Below are 25,365 nucleotides of genomic sequence, written 5' to 3'. Positions count from 1 at the left end.
AGCCTTTGGCTATAAAGGACAGTATTGGGACAATAAGAAGCTTATTGAATAAGGATGAAATGGTAGTAAGGTATCAACGTGAATTTCCTGCTTTTGATGATTGTACTGTGTGGTTGTATAGGAGAAGGCCCTCGTTTGTAGGAAATACACACTAATAGTATTGAGGTGGGAGGTGATGGGGCATTAGGTTAGCAAGTCACTCTGGAATGGTTCAGGGAAAAAAAGTTCTTTGTACTGTACTTGCAACATTTTTATACATTTGAGATTGTTTCAAAATAATAACAAAAATTATACTTGAGAAAGCGAGAAAAAAAAATGGAACTGCGAGTATTGAGACATTCAAGACTGAAATTTAATGAGGAAGGAGATGTAATCAGGAAGGCAACTCACTTCTCCCGGGATTCTTCCGACATCCAAAAGAAAGTAGGCAGAAACAAATTCCTAAAATTATTTCAGAATCTCTTGAGGGTTTGTAAACGGCATTAATTGACGACCTACTCTTCCCCTTGGCAGGCCTTGCTGCCCTGCCCTGACAGAGACAGTGAGTTTGGGGCTCACTGCTTCAGGCTCTAGCAGGACACTGAATTCCCAGGCCATTATACTCTCCCCGAGGAGCCCTGGTGGGGCAGTGGTTAAGGCCTGAGCTTCTAACTGAAAAGGTAGTTAGAACTCACCTCTGTGGGAGAAAGACATGGCAGTCTGCTCCCATAAATATTACAGCCTTAGATACCCTATGGGACAGTTCTACCCTGGCTTATACGGTCACTATGAGTGGGAATTAACTCCACAGCAACAGGTTTGGTTTGGTTTTAGGTCCTCTCCCCAGGAGCACTTCCACCCCAAACCTAGGTCCTCAACCCAAGACATTCCTGTAAGACGGGAACACCCTGCCCTGCCTGACTCCTCTGGGATGGAGTAGGGAACAAAAAAAATGTCTACCTTCAGGAACTGTGGACTGTCTAAATTCACCCAAATGATGGTGTTTAGTCCCCTTCAGGCCCCCCAGGTTTGTGTGATATGAAGAAAAACATTTGCAGAAGGACTATCTCCACAGACAAAACGGTAGAGTTGGACTTGTCCCTAACTCTAGCCGTGGTTGGCACACTTCTGTAACAGGCCAGATAGTAAAAAATTTAGGCTTTGCAAGGCCCTGAATGGTCTTTACCACACATTTTGCTTGGTTTTTGTCTACAATCTTTTAAAAATGTAAAAACCACTCTCACGGACCATTTAGAAAACAGGCTGTTTGACCCCTGGAGTCAAAGTTTGCCTAACTCCCTCATTTTATATTTTGAGGAAGGTCAGGCCCTGAGAAAGGACTCCTGATTCTTCCCATTTAACAAGTATTTACTAAGACTTACGATGTGCCAGTCACTAGGTAAGGGGCTGCTATGAGGTGAAAGGACCAGATCTGGTCATCAGAGCTGAGAGTACAGACGGAGGGAAGACATGAGACAAGTAACTACACAAATGTATACATAATTGCAAGCTGAGACGGTGCTGGAAAGCAGAAGAATGGGGTGCTTGGAAAGAAAATAACAGGCAAGGAAGTGCCATCTACACTTAGTTCTGAAGATGAGTAAAAGTAACCCAGGTTAAAGAAGGGGAGGAAAAACATTCTTGGCAGAGCTTGGGAAAGCATATATGCAGGGCTTTTATTATAAGTGCCAGAGGGTTTAAGGGAGTACCAAGATCATTCTATTTTCTGTGAGAATATATTGGAGGGAGACAATAAGCTGGGATAGAATAGATTTGAAGGAGGAAAACAAGTTGGCAGGCTGCCCTTATCGTTCACTTAGAAGTTGGTGGTGGCTTGGGCTAGACTGGTAGTGGTGGACAGGAGATAAGTGAACAGGTTTGAGAAATATTTAGGAGGTTGACTCAGGGCATAAGTGACAGGCTAGATAGCAGGGGTTAGAGGGTAAAAGGGATCAAGAATGACCCTGAGTTTCCAGCTTGAGTAGCTGGGTGATTTACTGAGATGGGAAGTCCATCGAAGGAGCAGGTTTCCAGAGGGAAGTTCAAGAGTTCAGTTTTGAATGTAGTAAGGTTTAGACCCCTGTGAAACATCCAACTGGAGAGAAGTAGAGAGATGAATATATGGACTTTGAACTGTGAGACGTGGCCTGAACGGAAGTTAAATCTGATGTTGGTACCCATCACTACCACTGGGCTATATGGTGCGTGACAGGGCCAGGGTGACACAGGGGACAGAGCACTGACTGGGTTGGGCATCAGGGGATCTAGTTCCAATTCTGTCACTAACAACCTGAGTTTCTGAGCTTCAGTTTCACCATCAGTAACACAAGGAGATTGGCCTTTTTTGGATAAGAATTACCTCCTCTGCCCCAAAATGAATGCACAAAACATATAATGCATGATTTCAAGGGTTTAAGCAGCTCTTAGAACCTTTCTGTGGGCCAAAATTAAGAACTCACGGACTATATGACCAGATGACCAAGGTTTAGGAGACATTCAGTTGCCGCCAGAGAATGTGACAGGTGTTGTCCCCCCCAAGGAGGAGGGACACCAGAACCTAGGTCTCTCTTGCTGTCTACCAAAAAGTGTGCATTACTATGAAGCTAGCCAGTGTATTCAAAGGCCCCAACCTACTTTACAAGTTTTATCTTCTTTTACCCTTTCTTCTTGGTGTATGCTCCAGAAAAATTGGACTGTACATACTCTCCTTTTTCTTTTTTTCCTCTCCCCTTTCTTGGAATGCCCTTCCTCCATTTCCACATGGGTAAACTATGCCCTTCCTTCAAGGCCTCAAATGCCTCTTCTATTTCCCCAACTCCTCCCAAATTAGAAGTAATCTCACCCTACTCTGAACATCCACAACACTTTATTTGTATTTGTCTTAGAAGACTTATCATGTTCTCCTTTTATTGTAGTTAATTGTGCATGAATCTTGCCTCCCCTACTAAAAGGCAGGGGAAGGACCTGGCACATGGAAAGCAACCCATAAATATTAGCACTGTTATCCTTTACAAAGAACCTTCTCACACATCCATTATCCCATCTAAGGGAGCTCTTGATTCCAACCACCTCTGCCCAGCTCAGGCATTGGTCTCTTGCCTAGACAACAGCTCCACCTGACCCCCTCGCGGCAGCTCCTCCACCCACATGCCCGTGTCCATTCTGCACACTGATATTGAATATTTCCTTTAAAAATCCAATTATGTTACTTCTCTGGTTTTTACATATATATATATATATATATATATGTATGTATGGAAACACTGGTGGCACAGTGATTAAATTACAGCTGCTAATCAAAAGGTTCGAATCTACCAGGAGCTCCTTGGAAACTCTATGGGGCAGTTCTACTCTGTCCTACAGAGTCGCTGTGAGTTGGAATCGACTCAACAGCAACAGGTATGTATGTATATATATATATATAGTTTTATATATATATATATATATAGTTTTATATATATATATATAGTTTTATATATATACATCACTGGCTCCCAATTGCCTTCATCAGGAGTTCTCAGCTTCAGGGTTCCAACACACTGGATGGATCCGGTGTGAAATGTCCCAAATAATTTCTCAGTATTAATAAAGTACTAATTAAATGATTTAACAACTTCAGCACATACAAAAACCTGTTGCCATCAAGTCAATTCTGACTCATAGTGACCCTATAGGATAGAGTAGAACTGGCCCATAGGCTTTCCAAAGAGCACCTGGTGGATTTGAACTGCTGACCTCCTGGTTAGCAGCTGTAGCTCTTAACCTCTACACCACATAGTAGGCATTACATACCTATTAGGCATTATTAACACTGCAATTTTATGACTTATAAGGGATGTAGGGTCACTATGAGTCAGAATCGACTAGACGGCAACGGGTTTGTTTTTTTTGGTAAGGGATGTAGTAGACGGTTTTGGTGCCCTGCAGACATCCTTGAAGGAGCCTTGCTGGCACAGTGGTCGAGCAGTTTGAACCCACCAGTGGCTCCATGGGAGAAAAGATGTGGCAGTCTGCTTCTATAAAGACAACAGTCCTGGAAACCCTACAGGGCAGTTCTACCCTGTCCTGCAGGGTCTATGAGTTGAAATTGATAGCAATGGGTCTTAGGCATCGCTGTAACTTACTTCTGATTTCAGCTGTAGCTGCGGTGGAAAGTACTGCGCAAGCGGACAGCTTTTCTGTCCCAGAGCTGCTGCTTCTCACAGCTCATTCAGCCCATGAGCAGGGCAGCCCAGAAGCACAAGGGCATTAATGGGCATTAAACCCAAAAAACCCACCCTATAGGACAGAGTAGAACTCCCCCATAGAGTTTCCAAGGAGCGCCCGGTGGATTTGAACTGCCGACCTTTTTTGCTTAGCGGCCGTGGCTCTTAACCACTACGCCACCAGGGTTTCCTAATGCGCAATAGCTGGCATTAATTTCCATCCAATGAATTACTGGACTCTCCTTCCAACCAGGCTATAACTGCCACCATGATTCAGGAAAACGGAACAGAAATCTTAAGTACAGTTTGGTCAGTGTCTTGATCAGTGTCCCATTCCCTGGTATATTATTAAAACCTTCCTGTGGAACCCCGGGCTACCTGCCTGAGTCTTCTGACCCTCCTTCTTTTGGCCCACTAAGAAGTACAACACCTAAACATCTACTACTTGAAAAGAGTCAATGAGCTTGCTGGAAAAGAAAATACAGCCGGCAGAGTCATAGGTCACAATCCTAAGGGGGGATGAAGTGAGAGTGGGGGCGCCTTGAGACCCGGCTTGTCTTCCTCCCAAGGCTCTAAGTGGAGTGAAATGTGCCTTCAATCGAAACTGAACGAAGCACCTCCAGCTACAGTCCACAGTCAAGCGGAATCAGAGGCTGCGACTGCGCAGGCGCAGAAAGGAGGCTAGGGTTCCCCCGGAGGCTCACCCCGGGGCCTCTCCCAGACCGGGGCCACAGAGCACGGTCACGCGGCGCGAGGAGTCCTCTGTGCGCCCTGCCCCTCCCCTCGAGGCCCTCAGACCCAGGAAAGGTCTGGGAGCCCATCTTCTGAGGCCGTCGGGCCCCCCTCGCTCCCGCCCAGCGTCCGGTCGAACCTCGAGACCGAGTGCCAGCAGCAGACGAGGTGCTAAGACAGGAAGGACGGCTCAGGATCGGCCCTCCTCGCCACTGTTCTCACCTCTTTGTCCGTCGCCTTCTCCTCAATCCCTAGCAGCGAGTACAGGTCCATCTGTAAGAGCTCTTTGGTCACCGCCATGGTTACGACCCTGGCTCGGTTGGTACTACAACTCCCAAGAGCCTAAGCGTGCGTCCGGACTCCCGAGGGCCTCCCGGCTCGGCCAGGCTTAATGGCGTCTAGCCCCCTGGGAATTGTAGTGTTCTGGGTCTGGTTGGCCTGACTCTGAGGGAGGCGGGCTGTCGTGAAAGAACTACGACTCCCAGCAGTCCCCGCCCCGCCGCGGCCGCGCTCAGGCACCCGTGGCTTGTCCAGACTCCCGGCCAGAGGCCGCAGCAGCAACGCCCGGGTGGGCGTGTAGTGCCGGGCGGTGCTGGGTGAAAGTCCAGGGGTCCTTGGCTTGGCCTGCGTGACCTCAGCTCTGCCAAACCTGACGTTTCGGGAGCGAAGATGGACAGTAGGTGCTACGGCTGCGCAGCCAAGTTCACACTCTTCAAGAAGGAGGCGAGTCTTTTCTCCCCGGGGGCAGGAGGGCCAGGGAGGACGCGGAGCGGAGGGAAAAACACGGGGTTTGCAGTCCGAAGACTGCAGTGTTTACGGCCCGGTTCAGCCCCTTTCCAGCTGTGTGGTTTTGATGAACTCATTGAGCCTCAGTTACCATTTCCGTAAAATGGGACTAATGTTGCCTCGCATTCGGAGTTGTGAGGGTCCAGTGAGATCTGGAGTTGAAAGTGCCCTATAAACTGTAAAGCATGCTGCTGTCGTTTTTGGAAAGCTACGCCTTTCTGTCCGCCAGATGTACGGTCTGGCAGTTTCCTTCTCCAACCTGCTCCTCCGCAGCCCGGTCTTAGTTAATGCCCTGTGATCACTCTCCATCACACATGCCCTTTATTCTCTTCTCCATCGCAGCCTGCCTTTCCCGGGTCTCTTGAGTTAGATTACTGTCCTTCCTCCTGCCCCCAGGGCACCATTGCAAAGACATGCAGGGACCTCAGGGACCTCCCAAGTTCCTGTGCCTTAGCTATGTCCAGGGCATCTGACCAAGAGATGAGGACCAGATGGAATGAATTATGGCACACAGGGAGGCAGGATGGTGTAGCACTTAGCCTGGGTTTTGGAGCCAGGGTGGTCAGGGTTCAAATTTGAGTTCTGCTGTCCTGTTCACGCGATGACCTTCCTTGGTTTGGGCAAGTCATGTAACTTCTCTGGCCCCGTCTAAAATAGGGACAATAAATGGTGGTTATAAAAATTTATTAAGGTAATGTATGTAAATTGTGAGCATTAAATCAGATGAATGTTTGGTACTGAGCTCAGTGCCTGGCACACAATAAGTGCTTAATAAATAGAGGCTATTGTTACTATTCTATGCCAAACCAAGCCACCCGCCCACTTGGCTAGAGCAGAGAAGGCGTGGGCCCTGCACTCTGTGATTCTCCTTTGTTGAAGGGTCAGTGACTTGAAGCATGAGACTTTGTCTCTCTGCCTTCTATACCCCTGTGCCTGGGAATTGAAGCTGGGGTAGAAAGCACTGGGAATTTTGCATGAAGCTGTACTTGATTTGAATAAGAGACTGGAGACTGAGGAATTGCCCCACCTGCAGCCCCTGTCTCTCCCCAGGCGTCAGGGGCCCCACTCCTCTTCCCCCTCTCAGTGACTGGTCACCACATCAGTGTCTTCCCTGTCTGTGTGCTTGAGGAGTCCCAGGGAGGAGCCTGCAGGGGCACGTGAGAGGTATAGCCTCCTTTTTCTTCCTGCAGTGCGGCTGTAAGAACTGTGGCCGGGCCTTCTGTTCTGGCTGCCTCAGCTACAGTGCAGTAGTGCCCCGGGCTGGGAACACCCAGCACAAAGTCTGCAAGCAGTGCCACGAGGTCCTGACCAGGTGAGAGGCGAGGTGGCCAGGGTCCAGCCAAGCATGGCAGTGGACAGCTGACAGCTCTTACAGCCCTGTGCTCTATGATCAGGTGTCAGCCCAGGAAACTGGGAGTGGGGGAGGAAAGGGCACTGCCTGGCAGGGTGGCAGAATTCTGACACTAGATTTCTTCACTATAGAGGGGCCGCTCCTGCCAACACCTCTAAGTGGTCACCACCTCAGAACTATAAGAAGTAAGTGCTAAAGAGAAAGAGACGGGGATGGGTAGAGAACAAAAGACCATCAGGGTAGGACTGTCCTCCCAGCTCCTAGAATAAATGAGCAAGCACAGGGTGAAGAGAATCCCTGTCTCAGGCTCCTGACTTCCCTCTTGGGCTTAGAAAGCAGGTCATCAGCCCTCTCCCCAGAAAAGGCGCCTGGTAGACCTTGCCGTGTCTGCTAAAGCCGGGTTGGGCTGCAGGGCAACATGAGCAAGGGCCACAGAAGGTGCCCATTAGAGACCCCCCGCCCCCGACCAGATGCACAGAAATGATTTGAATGGGAAATAGTAAGTGGTCACCTTCCTCCCTACTCCCTGCCTTCCTCAAGAGCCTCTGTCTCATGTCCCACCAGACGCATGGCAGCTTTGGAAGCCAAGCAGAAGCCCGGCACTCCCCGGAGCCAGGGACTGACCCCACAAGACCAGGTCATTGCTGAGCGCCTGGCACGGCTCCGCCAGGAGAACAAGCCCAGTGAGTGGGGGTGGGCAGGGTGGTCTGAAGGGCACAGCCAGGGGCTCCCGGGATTGGGATTCCTCTGGCCTTACAGAGCTCCCTCCCATGCCAATTCCAGAGTCAGTGCCCTCACAGGCAGAGATAGAAGCCCGGCTGGCTGCACTGAGGGACGAAGCCCAGGGTTCCATCCCATCCACCCAGGAGATGGAGGCACGGCTTGCCACATTGCAGGGCAGAGTTCTGCCCTCTCAGGCCCCCCAACCGGTAGGTGCCATGGCTTGGGTGGGAAGGAGGTCCTAGGGAGAGGGCCCAGCAGAAGCCCAGATGCACATTCGGTCATGTACTTTGCAGAGTTAGCAAAGCCTCCCACCCCCACCCCCTGATCCTCAGCTCTGCTACCAGGCCAGGGAACCAGGGGTGAGCAGCAGGATTGGGTGGAGCACGAAAAGGTGGCCCCTCAGTCCTGTTGGGCACTGCCAGACCCACTAGAGTATATGGGCCTGAATTAATCCCCCTTCCCTGAGTGGTGAAATGGTTAAGTACCATCTACTAACCAAAATGTTAGCAGTTTGAATCCACCCAGGGGCACCTTAGAAGGAAGGCCTGGCAATCTACTTCTGAAAGAAAACTCTATGGAGTGCAGTTCTACTCTGACACACAGGGGGTCGCAATGAGTTGGAATCATCTTTACGGCTACTGGTACTGATACTCCTTGGGCTTTGAGAACTCCTTAGTATACACCCCTGACCAAGACTGCTTCTGGGCCTCATGGTGTCGCTTCCCCTCCCTGCACACTGAAGCTCTGTCCTCTGGGCAGGTCCATCAGCCACCAGACACCAGGACCCAGCCCCAGCAGGCACAGGATCTGCTGACACAGCTGGCAGCCGAGGTGGCTATTGATGAGAGCGGGGAACGAAGAGGCCCAGGTAAGCCCTGCACCTGGCTTCCCTAGGGACCTGCCCCACCTCCTTCCCCAGGTGGAAGAGGCTCTGCTGCCCACCTACGGGGAGATGAATATAAATCAGACAACAGTCAACATTATAAGAGCTAGCATTTATTGAGTCCTCCCTCCAAAGGGAGCCAGTGTAAGACTAGTGGTTACGTCATGAGCTTTAGAATCAGCCTCGGTTCTGCCTGTAACTTACACCTTGGGCTAGACACCAAAGTCACACAGCTACTAAGTGGTAGAGCCTTGAAACTAAGGTTGTCTGGCTTCAAACCTGCTTGCCCTGAAACTAAGCTAAAGGCGACCATGTCAGAGCCACATCATCTGCCTTGGTAAAACCCTTCCGCCCAGTGATGTGTAAGACCTAGGCTTCCCTCCTGTCCTGTCCGTGCTGCTCCTGGGAAATGCTAACCCCAGCCCTGAACAGCAAAGAGCTGGCTCAGCCTTGGCTTCCTGCTGCCCCATATCCTGATCCCTGCTTTAGGGCAGTGATCCTCAATTGTGGGGCATCTACCAGAAGAGCAGCATGTTCAAATATCAGGAGGGTGGGAATGGCTGTGGCTGGAAAGAGCAGGTCCGAGATTATTAGTATTTGATGTTTGGAAAAATGGAGGAAATACTGATTTCATTTCAAATGAACATAAACCACAGGAGCTAGTGCTTGAACAGAAAGCTGATGACCTATAGTTAAAAAAAAAAAAGTTGAGAAATGGGCCCAGTGGCTTCTGAATGAGAGGCCTTGGAATGTCTCTGCCTCCCTGACTGTCACTCCTTCAGCTGCCTCTATCCAGAACGACCTCAATCAGGGTGGCTCCAGGGGGACCCAGAGTGTTCAACCCAAGGAGCAGGCCGCCTGGTCCCTGGAGGAGGAGAAGAGCAGGCTGCTGGCGGAGGCAGCAGTGGAGCTGCGTGAGGAGAACACAAGGCAGGAGCGGATCCTGGCCCTTGCCAAGCGGCTGGCTGTGCTGCGAGGCCTGGACCCTGAAGGAGGTAGAGCATGGGGAGCAGCCGCTCTCTCATGTCTGTTGAGCAAGGCCTCCCCTGCCCCAGGAGGTGCTGGGGCAAAGGAGTGGATGAGAAATCAGGGACCACGGAACCCTCAGTCCCTTTGGGTGCTGAGACTTCTGTTCTTGTCCCCCAGCCCCCAGCCCTCATACTTCAGTGATGGCCCAGCCCTGCAGGGGTGGGGCAGAGATGGGTAGGGTCTCTGGGTGGCACAAAGGCTGATCAGAGTGGCTGCAGAGGCTGCACAACTCTGAAACAAGTGCTGCTGGGAAGCGAACAGCTTCCTCCATTTTAATGAAGTGGCAAGAGTACAGCCAGTCAGGTCATAGGTCTCAACCTCACTCTCCCTTCTCCTGCTCCCGCCTCTCTCTTTAAGTGACCCTCCAGGACTATCGCCTCCCAGACAGTGATGACGATGAGGATGAGGAGACAGCCATCCAGAGAGTCCTGCAGCAGGTGGGCCCTGCCTTACCCACCAGAGCAGCCCTTGTCCTCTCTGCCTCATTGCCCTACCACCCACCTGGCCCGGTTCACCCTATCACCACTCTGAGGCTGGATGGGCAGTCACTCTGCAGCTCCAATTCTGGCTGGGGCCCCACTGCTCCTGTGGCCCAGGCCTGCTCCTAGTTCCTTAAGATGGGGAGTCGGCAGCCACAGGCAGGTAAAGGAAGATGAGAAGCTGAGGTTACAGAGCACAGAAATGCCAGGACAGGGTGCCTGGGGCTGGAGCAGGGAGTTAGACCTCTCGGCCCTGTCCACAGCTCACTGAAGAAGCTGCCCTGGATGAGGCGAGTGGCTTTAACATCCCTGCAGAGCCAGCTCACCGGCCCCGGGCCCAACCCCACAGGACAGAGCCTGAGGTGAGAAAAGCCCCAGACATAGCCCTCCAAGTCGTCATCACAGCCTTCCCCATGCCTGGCCAACTGCTCCCATGGCCCATGGGCTACCTTGTTTCCTTCTTCTTCCCCACGCCCTGAAGGTCCAGGCTGCAACCTCCAGTCCTGAGTCTGAGGCAGAGGAGCTGCCCTGGTGCTGCATCTGCAATGAGGACGCCACCCTGCGCTGTGCTGGCTGCGACGGAGATCTCTACTGTGCCCGCTGCTTCCGGTGAGCGCAGGCAGAGTGCTCTGTGGGACTGGGCGGGCTCGAGGGCTGGCAGGGAACCCTGAAATGCATTCCTTCCCTCCACAGGGAGGGCCATGATGCCTCTGAGCTTAAAGAACACCAGACATATGCATACTGCCCACCGCAAGCAGGCCGAGAGCACTGAGGAAACCGTGGCCCACCCAGAAAGGCAGTCCTACAGGTAGCCCCACAGGCTGGGGCGCCCATGCTGGGGACTGTTGGCATCAGCAGGTTACACTGCTGATGGCTGCGCCCCTTCTTAAGCCTCGGTATTCCGGGAAGGAGGAAAGATTCTCCACGCAAGACGATGATTGGTGAAACGAGAAGGATGGCAGTCTCGGGAGCCCTCGAGCAGAGAAGCCTGGGCTGGAAGTGAGAGGCATGATGGGGAAAGGACCAGACTGAATCTAAGGATGAGCCCTGAAACCTGGCTTACAGGGCCCAGGGCCCAGCCCCGGCACTTAACTGGGTTTAATAAAGAACATTGATTCTTTGTACCCAGCATTTCTTATCTCTTGAAGCTTGTGAGCCCTGAGTCTGGGCCCTGTGAAAGGCAGCAAGAGCAGAGTAGGCTACAAACCTAGTCCTGTGGTATGAGGGGAAAGGTTGAGCTATTCTGGAAGCTCCTCTAGGAAGGAGCAGTCCCATCCTGATTAGGTGGCCTCATCCTGGTAGACATGAATATTCGTTCCACTGAACTGAATCTGAATTATGCTTCCTGCTCTGGGCAGCCCAGCTTAGCCACCAGGCCCACCATCTTGGGTTTCTAAGCCCCTCTAGTATTCAAACAAGGTGTGCAGGAAATATGTGTGTCTGAATGGGGCAGACCCAGCTTGCGGCTTTACTCCCAAAAGACCCCATCCCTGGGGCACATGCCCTGATCTGGCTGCCATTCAGACCCCGTGTCTGTCTTTCAGCAACTTCCCACCTCCCAACCTCTGGCCTCAGCCTATACCCTTTACCCTCCTCTTCATAGCCTCTGCTTCTCTCTTCCTGTCTCTGGCTGGAGCCAGCTCAAGAAAGAGCCTGAGGCCTCCTGCATCATTTGGGGGTAGAGGAAAGCTTGGCCTTCACTGATGCCCTCAAGCCCATGTAGGCTTTTCCTGTTACCTCTCCTCTGGAATTCAAAACTAGCCTTTGCCATTTGTGTCCTTCCTGTTGGTGATGCCAGAATGCTGAGTGTCTTAACCAGGCGTGTTTTGCTTGGCCTTTGGACCTTGCTAGCTCTCTGAAGCAGGGTTATGACCTTTATCTTTGAATTCTCAAGGCCTGTTTGGATGAATGAATTGATGAATAAATGAGATAAGTGGGTAGAACCTAGTCCCAGTGACTCAGGATGTTGGCCTTCCAGTATATCACTTCACCCTCCCCTTCCCCCGCCCCTCAGCACAGATGTGGTCCACACTCCATTCAACTGAGCTCCTAAAGGTTTTATCCACTTGGCTGCTGCCAAGGAAATCCCTGGGCAACAGCATGTCTGGCTCCCAGAAAGCCCAGTGGACAGGAACTAGCTGTGACTGCACATCTACTAGGAGTGTCCAAATGTCCCTCCTTGTCTGCCACCTTCCTTGTCTGTGTCCCAAGGAGGACTCTCCACAGCCCAGGATCCAGATGTTCATGGCAGGCCTGGGCACTGCTGAGGCTGTTGAAGGTGGTCTCACAAGGCTTACTTCTGAGGCCTGCTGAGTCTCCGGAGTTTCTTGAGTTGACTGAGTAGCTCAGAGATAAAGGACTGATGGAGAAACGGACAGAGGTGAGATCAAGACATGGGGTTACATCCATTCACCACCCTGCCCTTCCTGATTTCCCTTGACCCCATTTCTCCAAAACTGGGGAAGGGGATAAAGACCCTGGGCCAAGTCTTCCTTTCAAACACTCTTCTTTAGCTACCTCCCTCACTGGCCTCTTATCCCCAGACCAGCAGAGGGTCCCTTACCTCTGTGGGCCGGGGGCAGTTTTGGAGAATGGCCTGGATGGAAGAGAACAAAGAGTGGGTCACCAAGTCATAGCCCAACTCAGAACCCCAGGAATTCTCTCACCTCTGAATTGGCTTTCCCCACTCCACCCAAGGAGACAGAGCCTAGGTTCCTGGGTTGCCCTTGGTCCAAGCCCATCTCCAACCCCTCACCACTTGGGCATGGGGCCCAGGCCCCCATCCAACCTCCAAATGAGTCTTTTGCTCCTCTGTGGGTAGTTCCATGAGCGCCTCCAGGTCAATCTCTGGCTCAGACAGGGCTGGTTGATCCTGGATAGGAATCACCTGGGGCTCAGAGACCTGGCCAGCTGGTACAGGAGTTACCTCCCTCCCTGTCTTCCTCCTATTTCTCAAGTTCAGCCCCTCTCCCCACCTTACTCAAAACACCCATTCATTCTTCCATTCAATAAATACTTACTGAACACTTAACTATGTTCTACATGAAATGATGCTAGGGTTCTTTGAAAAAAGCTGCTTAATTTCAAAACTTATTATGTGCATTGCTAGTGGAATGTCAAATGGTACAGCTGCTTTGGAAAACAGTTCCTCAAAATGTTGATTTACCATAAAAACCAAAACCAAACTCAGTGCTGTCAAGTTGATTTTGACTCATAGCGACCCTATAGGACAGAGTAGAACTGCCCCATAGAGTTTCCAAGGAGTGCCTGGCGGATTCAAACTGCTGACCCTTTGGTTAGCAGCCATAGCACTTAACCACTATGCCACCTTACCATATGACCCAACATTTCCACTCCTAGGTCCATACCCAAGAGAAATGAAATTATACATCCACACAAAAATTTGCACGTGGATGTCTATAGCAGCATTATTCAGAACAGCCAAAAAGTGCAAACAACCCAAATGTCCATCAACTGTTAGTTGCCATCAAGTTGATTCTGACTCATGGCGACACCACGTGTGCAGAGTAGAACTTTCCACAGTGTTTTCAAGGCAGAAGCAGATCATCAGGCCTGTCTTCTGAGGTGCCTGAGTGGCTTCAAACCATCAATATTTTGGCTAGAAGTCAAGCACTTAACCATTCGTACCACCCAGGGACTCTGGTATAAGCTATACAGTGAAGTGAATATTATTCAGCAGTAAAAATGAATGAAGTACTGATACATGCTACAATATAAATGAACCTTGAAAACATTATGGTAGTGAAAGAAGCTGGTCAGAAAAGATCATGTTTGTATGAGTCCTTTTATATGAAATGTCCAGAATAGGCACGTGTGTAGAGACAGAAAGTAGATTAGTGGTTATCAGGGGCGGGGAGGGGGGGAGGGGTGGGGAATGGAATATGACTACTGATGGATATGGGGTTTCTTTGGGGAGGATGGTTTCACAACCCTGTGAATGTCTAAAAACCATTGAATTGTGTGATTTAAATGGGTGACCAGTATGGTTTATAAATTATATCTCTATAAAGCTGTTTTTAAAAGTTATATCATTGAAGAAAAGTTAAACAATACAGAGTTTACAAAATTAAAATTAAAGCCCCCTCTACCCTCCCTTGCTCCTTCTACTGTCAACAGTTCTGATTTGCATTTCTTTAATGACAAATGTGAACCCTGGTGGCGCAGTGGTTAAGCATTCAACTGATAACCAAAAGGTCAGCAGTTCGAATTGATCAGCTGCTCCTTGGAAACACTAAGGGGCAGTTCTACTCTGTCCTGTAGGGTCACTGTGAGTTGGAATTAACTTGACGGCAATGCGTTTGGGTTTTAATGACAAATGATGTTGAGCATCTCTGCATGTTCTTATTGGCCATTTGCATATCTTCTTTGGAGGAATGTCTATTCAAGTCTTTTTCAATTTTTTGATTGGGTTGTCTTCTTGCTGTTGGGTTGTAGAAGTTCTTTACATGTTTTAGATATTATACCCTTATCAGATATATGATATTCAAATATTTTCTCCCATTCTGTGGGTTATCTTTTCAGTTTCTTGAAAATGTCCCAAAAATGCAAAAAGTTTTTTATTTTGAAAAAGTCCAATTTATCTGCTTTTTCTTTTGTTGCTTCTGCTTTTGGTGTCATATCTAAGAGTCCATTGCCAAATACAAGGTCCTGAAGATTTACTCCTATGTTTTCTTTGAAGCATTTTCTGGTTTTACCTCTTATATCTAGGTCATTGATCCATTTTTAGGTAATTTTCATATATGATGTGAGGTAGGGGAACAGGGATCAAATTTATCCTCCCAACATAAGTAACTAGAAAACTAGACAAAAGATATGAACAAAGTTTTCAGACATTGGACAACAGGTAGCTCAGCACTGTGATTCCAGAGGGAAGAGAAACAAAAAAGATAAACTCCATAATTGCTCTGGATTTCTTTCTGAAGGCAACAGAGCAGAGAGAGACATTCCAAGCAGAACACAGTGGTCTTGCTAAATGGATGTGACAGAGATCAGAGTTCAGGGAGGTTGAACTGGAATTTGCTGGGCAAAGTTCTGGAGAAAACAGAGTTATACAGAAAGAGACCTCCAAGGATCTGCATAAAGATTCCCTTGAGTCTTTGCTGAAACATAAGATGTACATGCATAGGGTAAACCTTCACAAGGCCAGGCAAAGAGAAATAGAGGCACTGAGCTGAATGATTCCCAAACCTCACACAGGATTGCGAGATATTCAAGTTCCAACCAGTCAGGATAGAGATCATCATTAATAACACAGGAATTCAGTAGAGACCTCAGAAAGGCCAAGCTTTAGTAGCGAGGTACATTATTCCCTAGATAAAGTGTTATTCTAGACTCGCCCCAATGAAGCTTAAAAGCAAGCCTCAGAAGTATCAAGCTGAATCACAAGTAACTTACCTGCCTACTAGAACAAAGCCCAACACTCTTTAAAGGAAGAAACAAATCCAGTTACTCAACAACATAAAATCCACAATGTCCAATATCCAACTAAAAATCATGCCAAGAAGAAAGAAAAAGGGACCCATAACCAAGAAAAGAATCCGTCAATAGAAACAGACCCGGAGATGACAGAGATGATGGAATTAGCAGACAAAGAAAATATGAACATAGTAAGGAGAAAAATTGAAGATACAAGAACCAAATCAAGCATCTAGAGATGAAAATACAGTATTTAAAAAATGACTCAACGGCACTGGGTCACTGGGTTAAAATGAAAAATGTACTGAACAGAATAGCAGATGAGATACTGCAGAGGAAAAGATCCCCTGAACTTGAAGATGTAGCAATAGACATTAACCAAAATGAATCACAGAAAGAAAGAAAACTGATGGGGGGAACAGAACAGAGCCCTGGTGACCTATGGGACCACATCAAGCAGCCTAATAATATATGTGTAATTGTAATCCCAGAAGTTGGAGTGGGCATAAAAATAAAGATACATTCTAAGTATTAGAACTCCACCGCTAAAAATATATGGGTCCTTCCCCCCAAACCACTGTACAATTTATGATATTAAATATGTGCACATTAAATGTAAGGTATGCATATTACTGAAAGATTGCCACTAAAGTCTGGAGTTGAAAATATGGGCTCATATCATAGTCCAAATATTCTTTTCCTCAAATATTACTTTTTGTTTGTTTTTCCCTCAAGTATCTTTTACTTCTAGGAAAACATCAGATCATTTGAGATGTGAATTCTCAGAAAATGAGGGGATATATCAAACAACTGCTTCTGAGATGAGCAAGTGGTAAACGTGTGGCATTATATTACAGATGGTAGTTCCCTGCCAGGCACTGCCTGATTTGACCCCCTTTCTCACCTCCACTCTATCCCCAAACCCCTTACCCCTGATCTCTCCATCATGGGGGCCAGCAATGGTTAAGACTGAGAGATGTGCTAAGAATTGTTTGCTTCATACATTAACTGACAATACTTTTCTAAAGTTGAAAGTTTAATACATTGTTTCTTATAAGATGTTGCCACTATCAAAAAGGTTGCATCAAAATGCCAGCTGCCACCTAGAAAAAGAGTGTCACGGAAGCGACAGGAAAAGAATGTTTCAAGACTCTTGGTGAATGAACAGTGTTCCCTAATGATGTGTCCTTGAGATTTAGCCCCAGAACAGTCCATTCAATACAACGATGGGAGCAGAAGCCAGATTTCAGTGATTTGAGGGGTGACAGGAAGAGAAAAAATAAGTAGAGGCTGTGAATGTAGACGAATCCTTTAAGGAGTCTGGCGGTAAGGAAGACAAGAACGAGAGAGTGGTATCCACAAGGTGGCATATTATTGAGCAAGGGTCTCCATAAAATAGGATAGAGACTCTTGGGCATTTAAGTTCCTGCTTATAAACCAAATCCACATTCCATCTCTGGACAACAGGAGCTCCAGAGCTCCAAGTCTGTTTGTATTCCCCAGATTTACTTCATTCTTCTGAGGACCCCAAACCAGGCTATACACTCAGGGAAAAGAGGTGGGGCCCTCCAACAAGGGAAAACTTGGTCCCATTAAACTAAACTAACCCCCCCCCAAAAAAAAAAAACAAGTAAAAGGAAGCATCCTGGGAACATTCCCAGTGGTGCCAGACAAGGTGGCCATATAGGGTAGAGCCCTGGTGTTTGGGGAAGGGCTCTATGGGGCTACAGCTGGAGTAGGGTAAGGCTGAAGACTGTGTTGCCGTGGCTTGTGCCCAAGATGACCAGCCACCTGGGGCTTCCCCAGTCGCTCAGCTGCTTCCTGCTGAGAAGCACAGGGATTGGGAGGGGAGCTGCCACCTGGCACCTTTGGACAATTGCCATGGCAACCACAGGCTTGGCCTTTTATTCTGGCCATTGCCTGGGAGTGGTCCTCCCACATGTCCTGTTTTCCAATGTTATGGGCTCGTTACTGTATAGCTTTCCCCCTTGCCTTAATCTTGCAAAACAAGGTTCTTTGGCAACTGTCCAAAGTCTAAAAGGGTTTTCCCTGAAGTGTCTGTAATACAAGATTTGTCATGCAAGTGCACAAGAATTTGAAATTGAAACTAGTTCTGTGAAGACAGAGAGAAAGAGAAGATGCTGGAAATACTAAAGGGCAGTGTAGAGGTGTCCTGCAAGGTCAGGACAGACACAGGCCTAGGGTATGTGCCTCTTCTGCTCCCAGTTCCAAGGAAAAAATATATGACTTGAGACAAGAAGGAAGAGCAACAAAGACCATGTGTTATGCACAAGGTGGGATTCCTGGTATTCCTCAGCCGCATGTCAAAATCAGCTGTGGAGCTTGTAAAAGAAATAATGCCTATGCCCTTCCCCATAAAATTTAGATTCAGTTGAGGTGAAGCAGGGGCATCGGAATTTTTTTTAAGTGCTTCAGGAGTGGTGAACCACTGGACGCATGGATAAGCATTCAGGCTCTGCAGCCAGAGCCCCAGCTTCAGCTCCTGGTCCCACCGCTTCCTGGTTATGTGACCTTAAGCAAGATACTCAACATCTCCAAGCCACCATTTTCTCAGCCGTAAGACAGTACCTACCTGATGGAGCTATGGGGAAGATTCAATGAAATAATGCATGTCAAGTCTTCGCGTTGTGCCTGGGACATAGATAAGTGCTCAAAACGTTATTCTTGCTATTGAAGTGGTGGTTGTTACTACCTTAGGAGCCAGATTCAGTGGTATCTAAGTAAGAAAGTACCACTTTCCAAGACAAAGAGCCAGGACCTGCTTTTTCGCAAGGGGAGAAGGCAGGGATCACTCAGAGCCAAGATCAAGGCTAGGTTAGGTCCGGGTATTAGCATTCACTTTTGGTTACGCTTGGTTCCTGGGTGGCACGAAAGGTTTGCACACCGCTAACTCAAACTTCGGTAGTTTAAACCCACCCACCCAGCAGCACCATGAAAGAAAGGTGCGATAATCTGTTTCTGTTAATATTACAGCCAAGAAAACCCTATGGAGTTCAGTTCTGCTCTGTAATGCATAGAATCACCATGATTTGGAATACACTCCACTGCAATGAGTTTGTTTTTTTGGTACAGCCAGAATGCTCATTAGAAGTGAGGACGGTAAGACTTTGTCTCACATACTTTGGACATATTATCAGGAGGGACCAGTCCCTGGAGGATACCATGCTTGGTAGAGTGGAGGGTCATCGAAAAAGAAGAAGACCCTCAATGAGATGGGTTGACACAGTAGCTGCAACAATGGGCTCAAGGATAACAAGTATTGTGAGGATGGCTCAGGATTTTGTTCTGTTGGACATAGGGTTGCTAAGAGTTGGAACTGACTCAACGGCACCTAACAACAACACTCTAGTCCAGCCCTGTCCTTTCTGAGATGATGGAAATGTTCCATGTCTGTGCTGACAGTACAATAGCCACTAGCCATATGGGGATACTGAGCACTTGAAATGTGGCTAGTGTGACTGAGGAACTGAATTTTTACTTTTACTTAATTTAAATAGTTACGCATGGCTGGTAGCTGTCATAGTGGACAGCATAGCTGTAGATTTGTATGTGTGCTGAGGTTGAGAGTAAATAAAAACATAAAACAAAGAAAAATAACCTCATCTTTTATACTTTTCAAAGCATTTTCCCTTCTACTATCTCATTTAAGCCTCAAAAAGCTCTCTGAAGGAGATGACAGGCATTAATAGCCCCATTTCATAAATTAAGAAACTAAGTCTCAAGAATGTTAAAAAATCTGCCCCAAATCATAAATGAGAGTTATAGGCCAACCCAGGACCAGAAGGAGACAGGTTTCTGGACTCCAAACCCACGTTTCTTCCTTCCATCTGTTAGAAAAAGCTTTATTTCCACGGGAGCATCTTGCATTCACCCCTCCAGTTCCTCTGAGGGTCTCCATGCAGGCTCTCTCCCAGTGCCTCGCTGGCCTGAAGTCCCCTATCTTCTCCCAGCCTTCCCTCCTCCCACCGTCCACCTTGCTACTCACCTGGAAGAGCTCCTGAACCTGTGCGTCTACCCACTGTTCCATCTCCACCCAGCGCTGGAGCTGTCCCCGGTCGTACTTCACTGTTAGCCGGCTGGGTCTCCGGGACCTGGGCACTTTGGAGGGGTCAGGATGGGGCTTTGACTCTGAGTCTGTGGATGATGTCCTTCTTCTCCCAGAAGACCACTGGACCTTCTTACTTGGATTCTCCCTGTCTGGGTTGGGAGACGTACAGGAAGGAGGGCTTGAAGACAGCATGGAAGGGTTGGCCTGGGCAAGAAGCTAAGAAAAATCACCAGTCAGTCAAGGGCATGGAGGGAAATGAGGACGTAAAAAACAGGGGGAAAGGAAGCACAGAAGGCAGGAAGGAGTGAGGGAGGGACAAGCCTCCCTGGGAGGGGCAGGGGTCAAAGAGCAATAGGCCTTTGTGGTAGGAATACCAGTCTCTGACCCTCCTTGCTGCCAGTGAGTGGCACTCCAGAGCTGTGCCTCAGCCTCTTTTTCTGCAGCTGCTAGGGCCCAAAGTGATATAAACTGCAGATGAGCAAAGATCAAGAGGGTGCCATGCCCTGGGAGGAGGAAGGGGCCCTGGGTCCTGAGGGGCTCAGGGCTGCAATTAGTGCTCTATGGCCAGCACTGGAACAGGACCTGAGGCACAGTCACCTGAGATCCTCTGCATTTCACCTTCCTGGGACCAGATCCACTCTGGACCTCAGAGGAGTCGAGGTCAGACAGCTCCTGCTGGAGTGCTGCTCTACTGGGGGCAAAGTCTTGAACTGGGGGATGGACTGGGACGGGTGATTATCTCTGGCCGTTGTGGGCCCAGTGCTCTCTCATGTCTGAATGTAACCTGCCTTTAGGAGTATGTGAAGGAAGACTCTCCTCTGTCTGCCTGGCCCTATGTGCTTGTCTGCCATGCCCATTCCCCAAAGGCAACTGCTTAGGAATCCAGTTTTGTATCGTATGACTCTCCCTGCTTAGGAAACCATGTTTTATATCACACGACCCTCCCCTAATTCAGGTTCTTTCAGACAGTGGAAAAAGAAAACTTATACCGAATGTAACACTTTCGGACATACATTCTAAAGAACAGGTATTTTTGTTTGTTTAGTCCTTTCTAAACCTTTTTTTAAAAAAGTTGCAGAACAAAAGAACAACTAATTTTAAAAAAGAGTTGTTCAAAGGACAAACGAATAAAAAATGAAAGTTTCTCTCCCTTCTCCAGCTCCATCTCCAGAGGCAACCACTATCAACAGCTTCTGTTTTTCATTTTCCTGTGATCATCATTATCCTTTTATGTAGTATCTGCCTGAATTTGTTGATTTTAGACAATATCTCTTGTCTACTCAATATGAAGTATGAGAAATTAACTCACACTACTGCCATATCCCCTTTACCTTCCACATTGAGGTGCAATGGATTGCTTTTGTGTGGCCTTTCTCCCAATGTTTTTGCAACTCCCATCCAAATGATTGGGTGAGACTATGCAAATAGGGTAATTGTGGCCCACCAGGGGGATTGGTAAATTTTGCCAACCTGCTGAACTTGAAATGAGCCATCTCAGAGGCAGGAAAAAGAGGATTATACCACCACTAATGAAGGACAGCCAAGAGCAGAGCGTGTCCTTTGGACCCAGAATCCCTGCGCTGAGAAGCTCGTGGAACCAGGAGACAGAGAGAGAGAGCTGTAACACAAGATGGCAAGAAATAGTGGCACAGAAATGGTGGCAGGAGAGATTGGCAGCAGAGACCAGCAGGAGACAATGCAGAGGACTTTCTGGTCCATGGAGGAAGAAAGCTGAGTGTATTTGGGCCAAAGCTTACTGGCAGAGTGGGGTGCCTCCCGGTGCTTATCAGCAGAGCTAAAAGAACTTTGAAACACTTGCCTGAGCAGGGGAGAGGCTGAGGGCCAGGAAGAGGCTTGTGTGGCTGGGAAGAGGCTGTCCTGATGGAAGAACTGTATCCTGAGGATTTCTGAGCCTGAATTGTAACTCATTACTTCCCTAATAACCCCCATAACTGAGAGTATGGTCTGTGAGTTCTGTGCGGTCATTGCAACGAATTATCGAACCCCTCAGAGAAGTAGAGAATGCAGTGGGAGGGACAGTTGGTGTCAGAATTGATAAAGATGGCAGAGAAAGGAGGCATGTCAGACCTTCACCTCATAGGAATCAGCCTTGGGCTGTTGATCTTCATTCTTCTTCCACCTTGTGAAGTTAGAGGAGGTCAGACTCCACCTCCATGCCATTTTTACAGTTGGTGTCGGAAGTGGGATTCTTTGCAATGGTTCCAGACTCATGAAAGCATAGGATTTTGTAAGAGAAAGAATGAAGGGGCTTGAGAAGTGAAACTGTTGACTCTTAGATGGTTATTTGGGTTGTTGTTACCTGTAATGGCCAAAAAGCCATATCTGGAGTGGCCTGGGCAAAAGCCTGGCCAGATAAGCAGGATAACTGATAGAGGGCCAGGGTCTACTGGTTCCACCCAGCCAGAAGTCCAAGGCCATATGCAAATGAATGGAAAGATAGTTAAGGTTAGGAGAAGAGAAGATGAAACTGAAATGTTTTTTAAGGGTTATGTGTTTAGGATTATGTGTTTATCTGACTGTCCTATGGATATTGAATGTTTCTCCTAAATGTACGGTAGGAATGAATACTGGATATTACAGATTACAGAGAGTGTGTAACTCCACCTTCAGCCAATACTTGACTGGATATGCTAAAAGAGGAACTAGAATTTGCTGGAAGAAACAGGCTGTTTGAATGCAGTAGCCCTGTGTACACCTGAGCCCCACTGGAACCCTTCAGAGTCAGGAAACCTGCATTTGAAAAGACATGCAGAACTGCTGAGAGAACAGATTTGCATTTGAAGGAAAGAGCTGCAAGGGAAAAAGTGACCATTTTGCTTTTTGAATTTCAAGCAAGCAGTTTGCCATTGGGTGCACCAAGGCAGGAAGAGTCAGTGCCCATCAGAAGAAAACCCCTTTCAGGACTGGAAATTAAAGGGAACCATTGCGTAGACAGCTTGATACCCTTGCTTGTGGTGACCACCTGTGTCCACTTACGAGTGAAAGTGGGGAAAGTGCAGCAATGAAGTAATGTGCTGAGTTTGGACATGTCCCACTGGCACCCACTGACCCAGCCCATGGGGGCTAGGGATGAGAGGGAGAGAGGAAGGGCTGGCTGCTCAGAAGTAAAGGGAGTCGTATGGACGCCTACGTTTATGGGTGGAACCCCTTGACCGAGCCCAAGGCAGGGCTAGGAAAGAGACAGTGTGAAAGGGCTGTCTGAAGTGCCAGGAGGTGTGTGTGAACTCTTGAGCCTGAGGCTGCTACCCATTGTGACCTAGCTTAGATGGCTAGGGCTGACCTAACCAGAACGTGACTGAATGAAGAGAAAGATGTTTGACACTGTGAGCCGGTGTAGACTGTTGCAATTTGATGCCTTGCTCAGGACTGGACTTACGGATGCAGATGCTCAAAGTTCCGACCATAACATAAGATTCTTCAAGACCAAGGAACATGCTTGTCTTCTCAGAATACTGGTTTGAAAGGGACGGGCAATTTAAACATTGGCCATCTAAAATGGGGGGAGATAAAGGGATGAAGTGGCTGACTTACATGCTTTCGTGAGTGTACTTATATTAAATGAGGGGGACAAGGGAGGATCTCCACTGAGTAGATTCCTCTTTTCCTGATGGGTCTGGGGAGGAGAGGTTGGGAGGGGAGGAGAGGTTGGGAGGAGATGTTAATAGGATTATATAATTCAATTGTGAGGGTTGATTGTTAACAGGGTTTATTGTGATTGTAAAGACTGTAATTGTAGAAGCTGTAAGTGTGAAGGAGTGGACTAAGGGGGAGGCACTTCTGCACTCAAGCACAGTGACCAAACCTAAAGTCTCTTAAAGGTTTTGTTATGCTGATACCTCATGAGATTCAGAGTAAGGGAATAATCTTCTCTCAGTTAAATTTTATCAGACACCAGGAAGGGTGAAGCCAAGGTGACTTTTGGAGAACCTGGCCAGGTCAAATGGACACCTGCAGCAGACCTGAATGGCTGGTACCTGAGTACCCTCACCTTGAAGACTCTTTTGATCTACTGAAGGACTAATTGTTAATAACTGTTTTGGACTGGTAAAATGACTGGGAGGGGGAAGTGACCCTTCAATATGAAAGAATCAGGGCTAGAAAAGCCAAGGGGCGGCCTGCAATGTGATGGATCACTTTTGTGTGGCCTTTCTGTCCATGGTCTTATAATTCTCACTCCAGTGACTGGGTAGGACTGTGCAAATAGGATAATGAGGCCCACCGAGAGGACTGGTCAATTTTGCTATCCTGCTGAGCTTGAAATGAGCCATTCCAGAGGCGGGGGAAAAAGAGAATCTTACCACCACCAAAGAAGGAGAGCCAAGGGTGGAGTGTGTTCTTTGGACCCAGGATCCCTGCACAGAGAAGCTCCTGGAACCAGGAGACCAAGAAAGACAGAGAGAGAGAGAGCTTAGAACACAAGACAGCAAGAAGCGGTGACAGAGAAATGGCGGCAGGAGAGACCAGCAGCAGAGACTCGCAGGGGACGGTACATGGGCTTCCCGGCCTACAGAGAGAAAAAGTTGAGCGCCTTCGGGCCATGGCTTACTGGTAGAGTAGGGTGCCTCCGGGCGCTTATCGACAGAGCTAAAAGAGCTTTGAAACACTTGCCTGAGCAGGGCAGAGGCTGAGGGCCATGGAGAGACTTGTGTGGCTGGAAAGAGGCCATCCTGATGGAAGAACAGTATCCTGAGCATTCCTGAACCTGAATTGTAACTTGTTACTCCCCTAATAAACTCCGTAATCGTGAGTATGGTCTATGAGTTCTGTGTGGTCATTGTAATGAATTATCGAACCCAGCAGAGAAGTAGAGATACCGTGGGAGGGATAGATGGTATCAGAGTTGATAAAGATGGTGGAGAGAGGAGACATGTCTGATCTCTGCCTCAGGAATCAGCCTTGGGCTATTGGTCTTCATTCTCCTTCCCCTTGTGAGATTTAGAAGAGGTCATGCCATTTTTACACACAAACCAATTTTTTTTTTTTTGCTGTGAAAGAAGCTCTATTATTTCCACTTGGTCCATGGTTTAGGAAAGGGCTCCAGGGTGCTTTAAAAGCTGCCTCTTGGCTGGAGAGAGAGGATCAGGCAGAAGCCCAGATGTCAAGAGAATGCAGAGGAGCCCCTCAAAGGCCACTGGGCTCTGGAGGCCCCTAGTCATACTTGAGGGTGGGCCTTCCCAAGAGATACTTCCCAGGCCAGCCTGAGATGGAGGGGTTGGTCAGGTGGGCACCGACCTTCTTGAAGAAATTCACCTCCTCGCCTAGGAACTGGCTCTCCAGAAAGTCACAGAGATGGAGGTGTGTGCAGGTAGAACCCATGGCATGCAGACCCAAAAGGGCCTGATACGGATTCTTCTCCAGGACCATGGTAGTGTCCATGGCATCCAGGGTCCTACCCCATTCACATTGGGTGGCTTCTGCATGCCCTGGAAGAGGGCACACCATTACACTAGTTTTGCATCTTAAAGAGATGCTGGGCACCTTGCAGTTCTCCTTCACCAACTCGTGGAAGGCCCCTTAGAAGGCCACATCATCACATTCAAAATAGAAGCCCGGAGAAAGGTAGATGTAGAGGCCTGCAGATGCAGGTTGACCAGGCGGTTGACAAAGGCCTCTATTTTGTTGGATTAATTCTGATGGATCTGGGAGCTCATGGTTGGTCAACAATAAGAAAA

The 25,365-nt window shown here is 48.3% G+C and overlaps 3 protein-coding genes across 10 annotated transcripts in view; 1 reads left to right on the top strand and 2 right to left on the bottom strand.

Annotated features, from left to right (window-relative positions):
- Positions 1-5,340, bottom strand: part of DNAJC17 (DnaJ heat shock protein family (Hsp40) member C17) — a 40,792-nt gene extending 35,452 nt beyond the window's left edge. Inside the window, exon 1 of one of the 2 annotated variants that reach the window (XR_002787866.2) lies at positions 5,139-5,340. Coding sequence is in view for 1 of the 2 variants with exons in the window: in XM_003418658.4 (XP_003418706.1) it covers positions 5,139-5,216 (78 nt within the window). In the remaining variant the exon portion in view is untranslated. The remainder of the gene's footprint in view (positions 1-5,138) is intronic. The other variant, XM_003418658.4, reaches the window with a different exon arrangement.
- On the top strand, positions 5,289-12,352 carry ZFYVE19 (zinc finger FYVE-type containing 19). 6 transcript variants are annotated; one of them, XM_064292184.1, is made up of 12 exons: positions 5,294-5,639; positions 6,893-7,014; positions 7,185-7,238; positions 7,618-7,736; positions 7,837-7,982; positions 8,536-8,644; positions 9,442-9,654; positions 10,046-10,125; positions 10,431-10,529; positions 10,649-10,776; positions 10,861-10,975; positions 11,077-12,352. In XM_064292184.1, the coding sequence occupies exons 1-11, from the start codon at positions 5,586-5,588 to the stop codon at positions 10,937-10,939; spliced, it is 1,203 nt and encodes a 400-aa protein (XP_064148254.1). In that variant the 5' UTR covers positions 5,294-5,585; the 3' UTR covers positions 10,940-10,975; positions 11,077-12,352. The 6 variants fall into 6 exon arrangements, with proteins under 6 accessions (XP_064148255.1, XP_064148256.1, XP_023414433.1 ...); XM_023558664.2 differs by having other exon boundaries at positions 11,059-12,352; XM_064292186.1 differs by lacking the exon at positions 9,442-9,654 and having other exon boundaries at positions 5,293-5,639; positions 11,059-12,352.
- PPP1R14D (protein phosphatase 1 regulatory inhibitor subunit 14D) overlaps positions 12,351-25,365 on the bottom strand; it is a 26,522-nt gene continuing 13,507 nt past the window's right edge. The window contains exons 2-5 of one of the 2 annotated variants that reach the window (XM_003418660.3): positions 19,610-19,888; positions 12,956-13,039; positions 12,731-12,763; positions 12,351-12,526 (exon numbers count right to left, since the gene is read on the bottom strand). In XM_003418660.3, the coding sequence (XP_003418708.1) occupies positions 12,461-12,526; positions 12,731-12,763; positions 12,956-13,039; positions 19,610-19,864 (438 nt within the window). In that variant the 5' untranslated portion in view covers positions 19,865-19,888 and the 3' untranslated portion in view covers positions 12,351-12,460. The remainder of the gene's footprint in view (positions 12,527-12,730; positions 12,764-12,955; positions 13,040-19,609; positions 19,889-25,365) is intronic. The other variant, XM_064292187.1, reaches the window with a different exon arrangement.

Source organism: Loxodonta africana, chromosome 10, assembly GCF_030014295.1.
Source record: "Loxodonta africana isolate mLoxAfr1 chromosome 10, mLoxAfr1.hap2, whole genome shotgun sequence".
NCBI lineage: Eukaryota > Metazoa > Chordata > Mammalia > Proboscidea > Elephantidae > Loxodonta > Loxodonta africana.
Note: the sequence above shows the minus strand (reverse complement) of the source record. Positions and strands in the feature narration are given on the sequence as shown.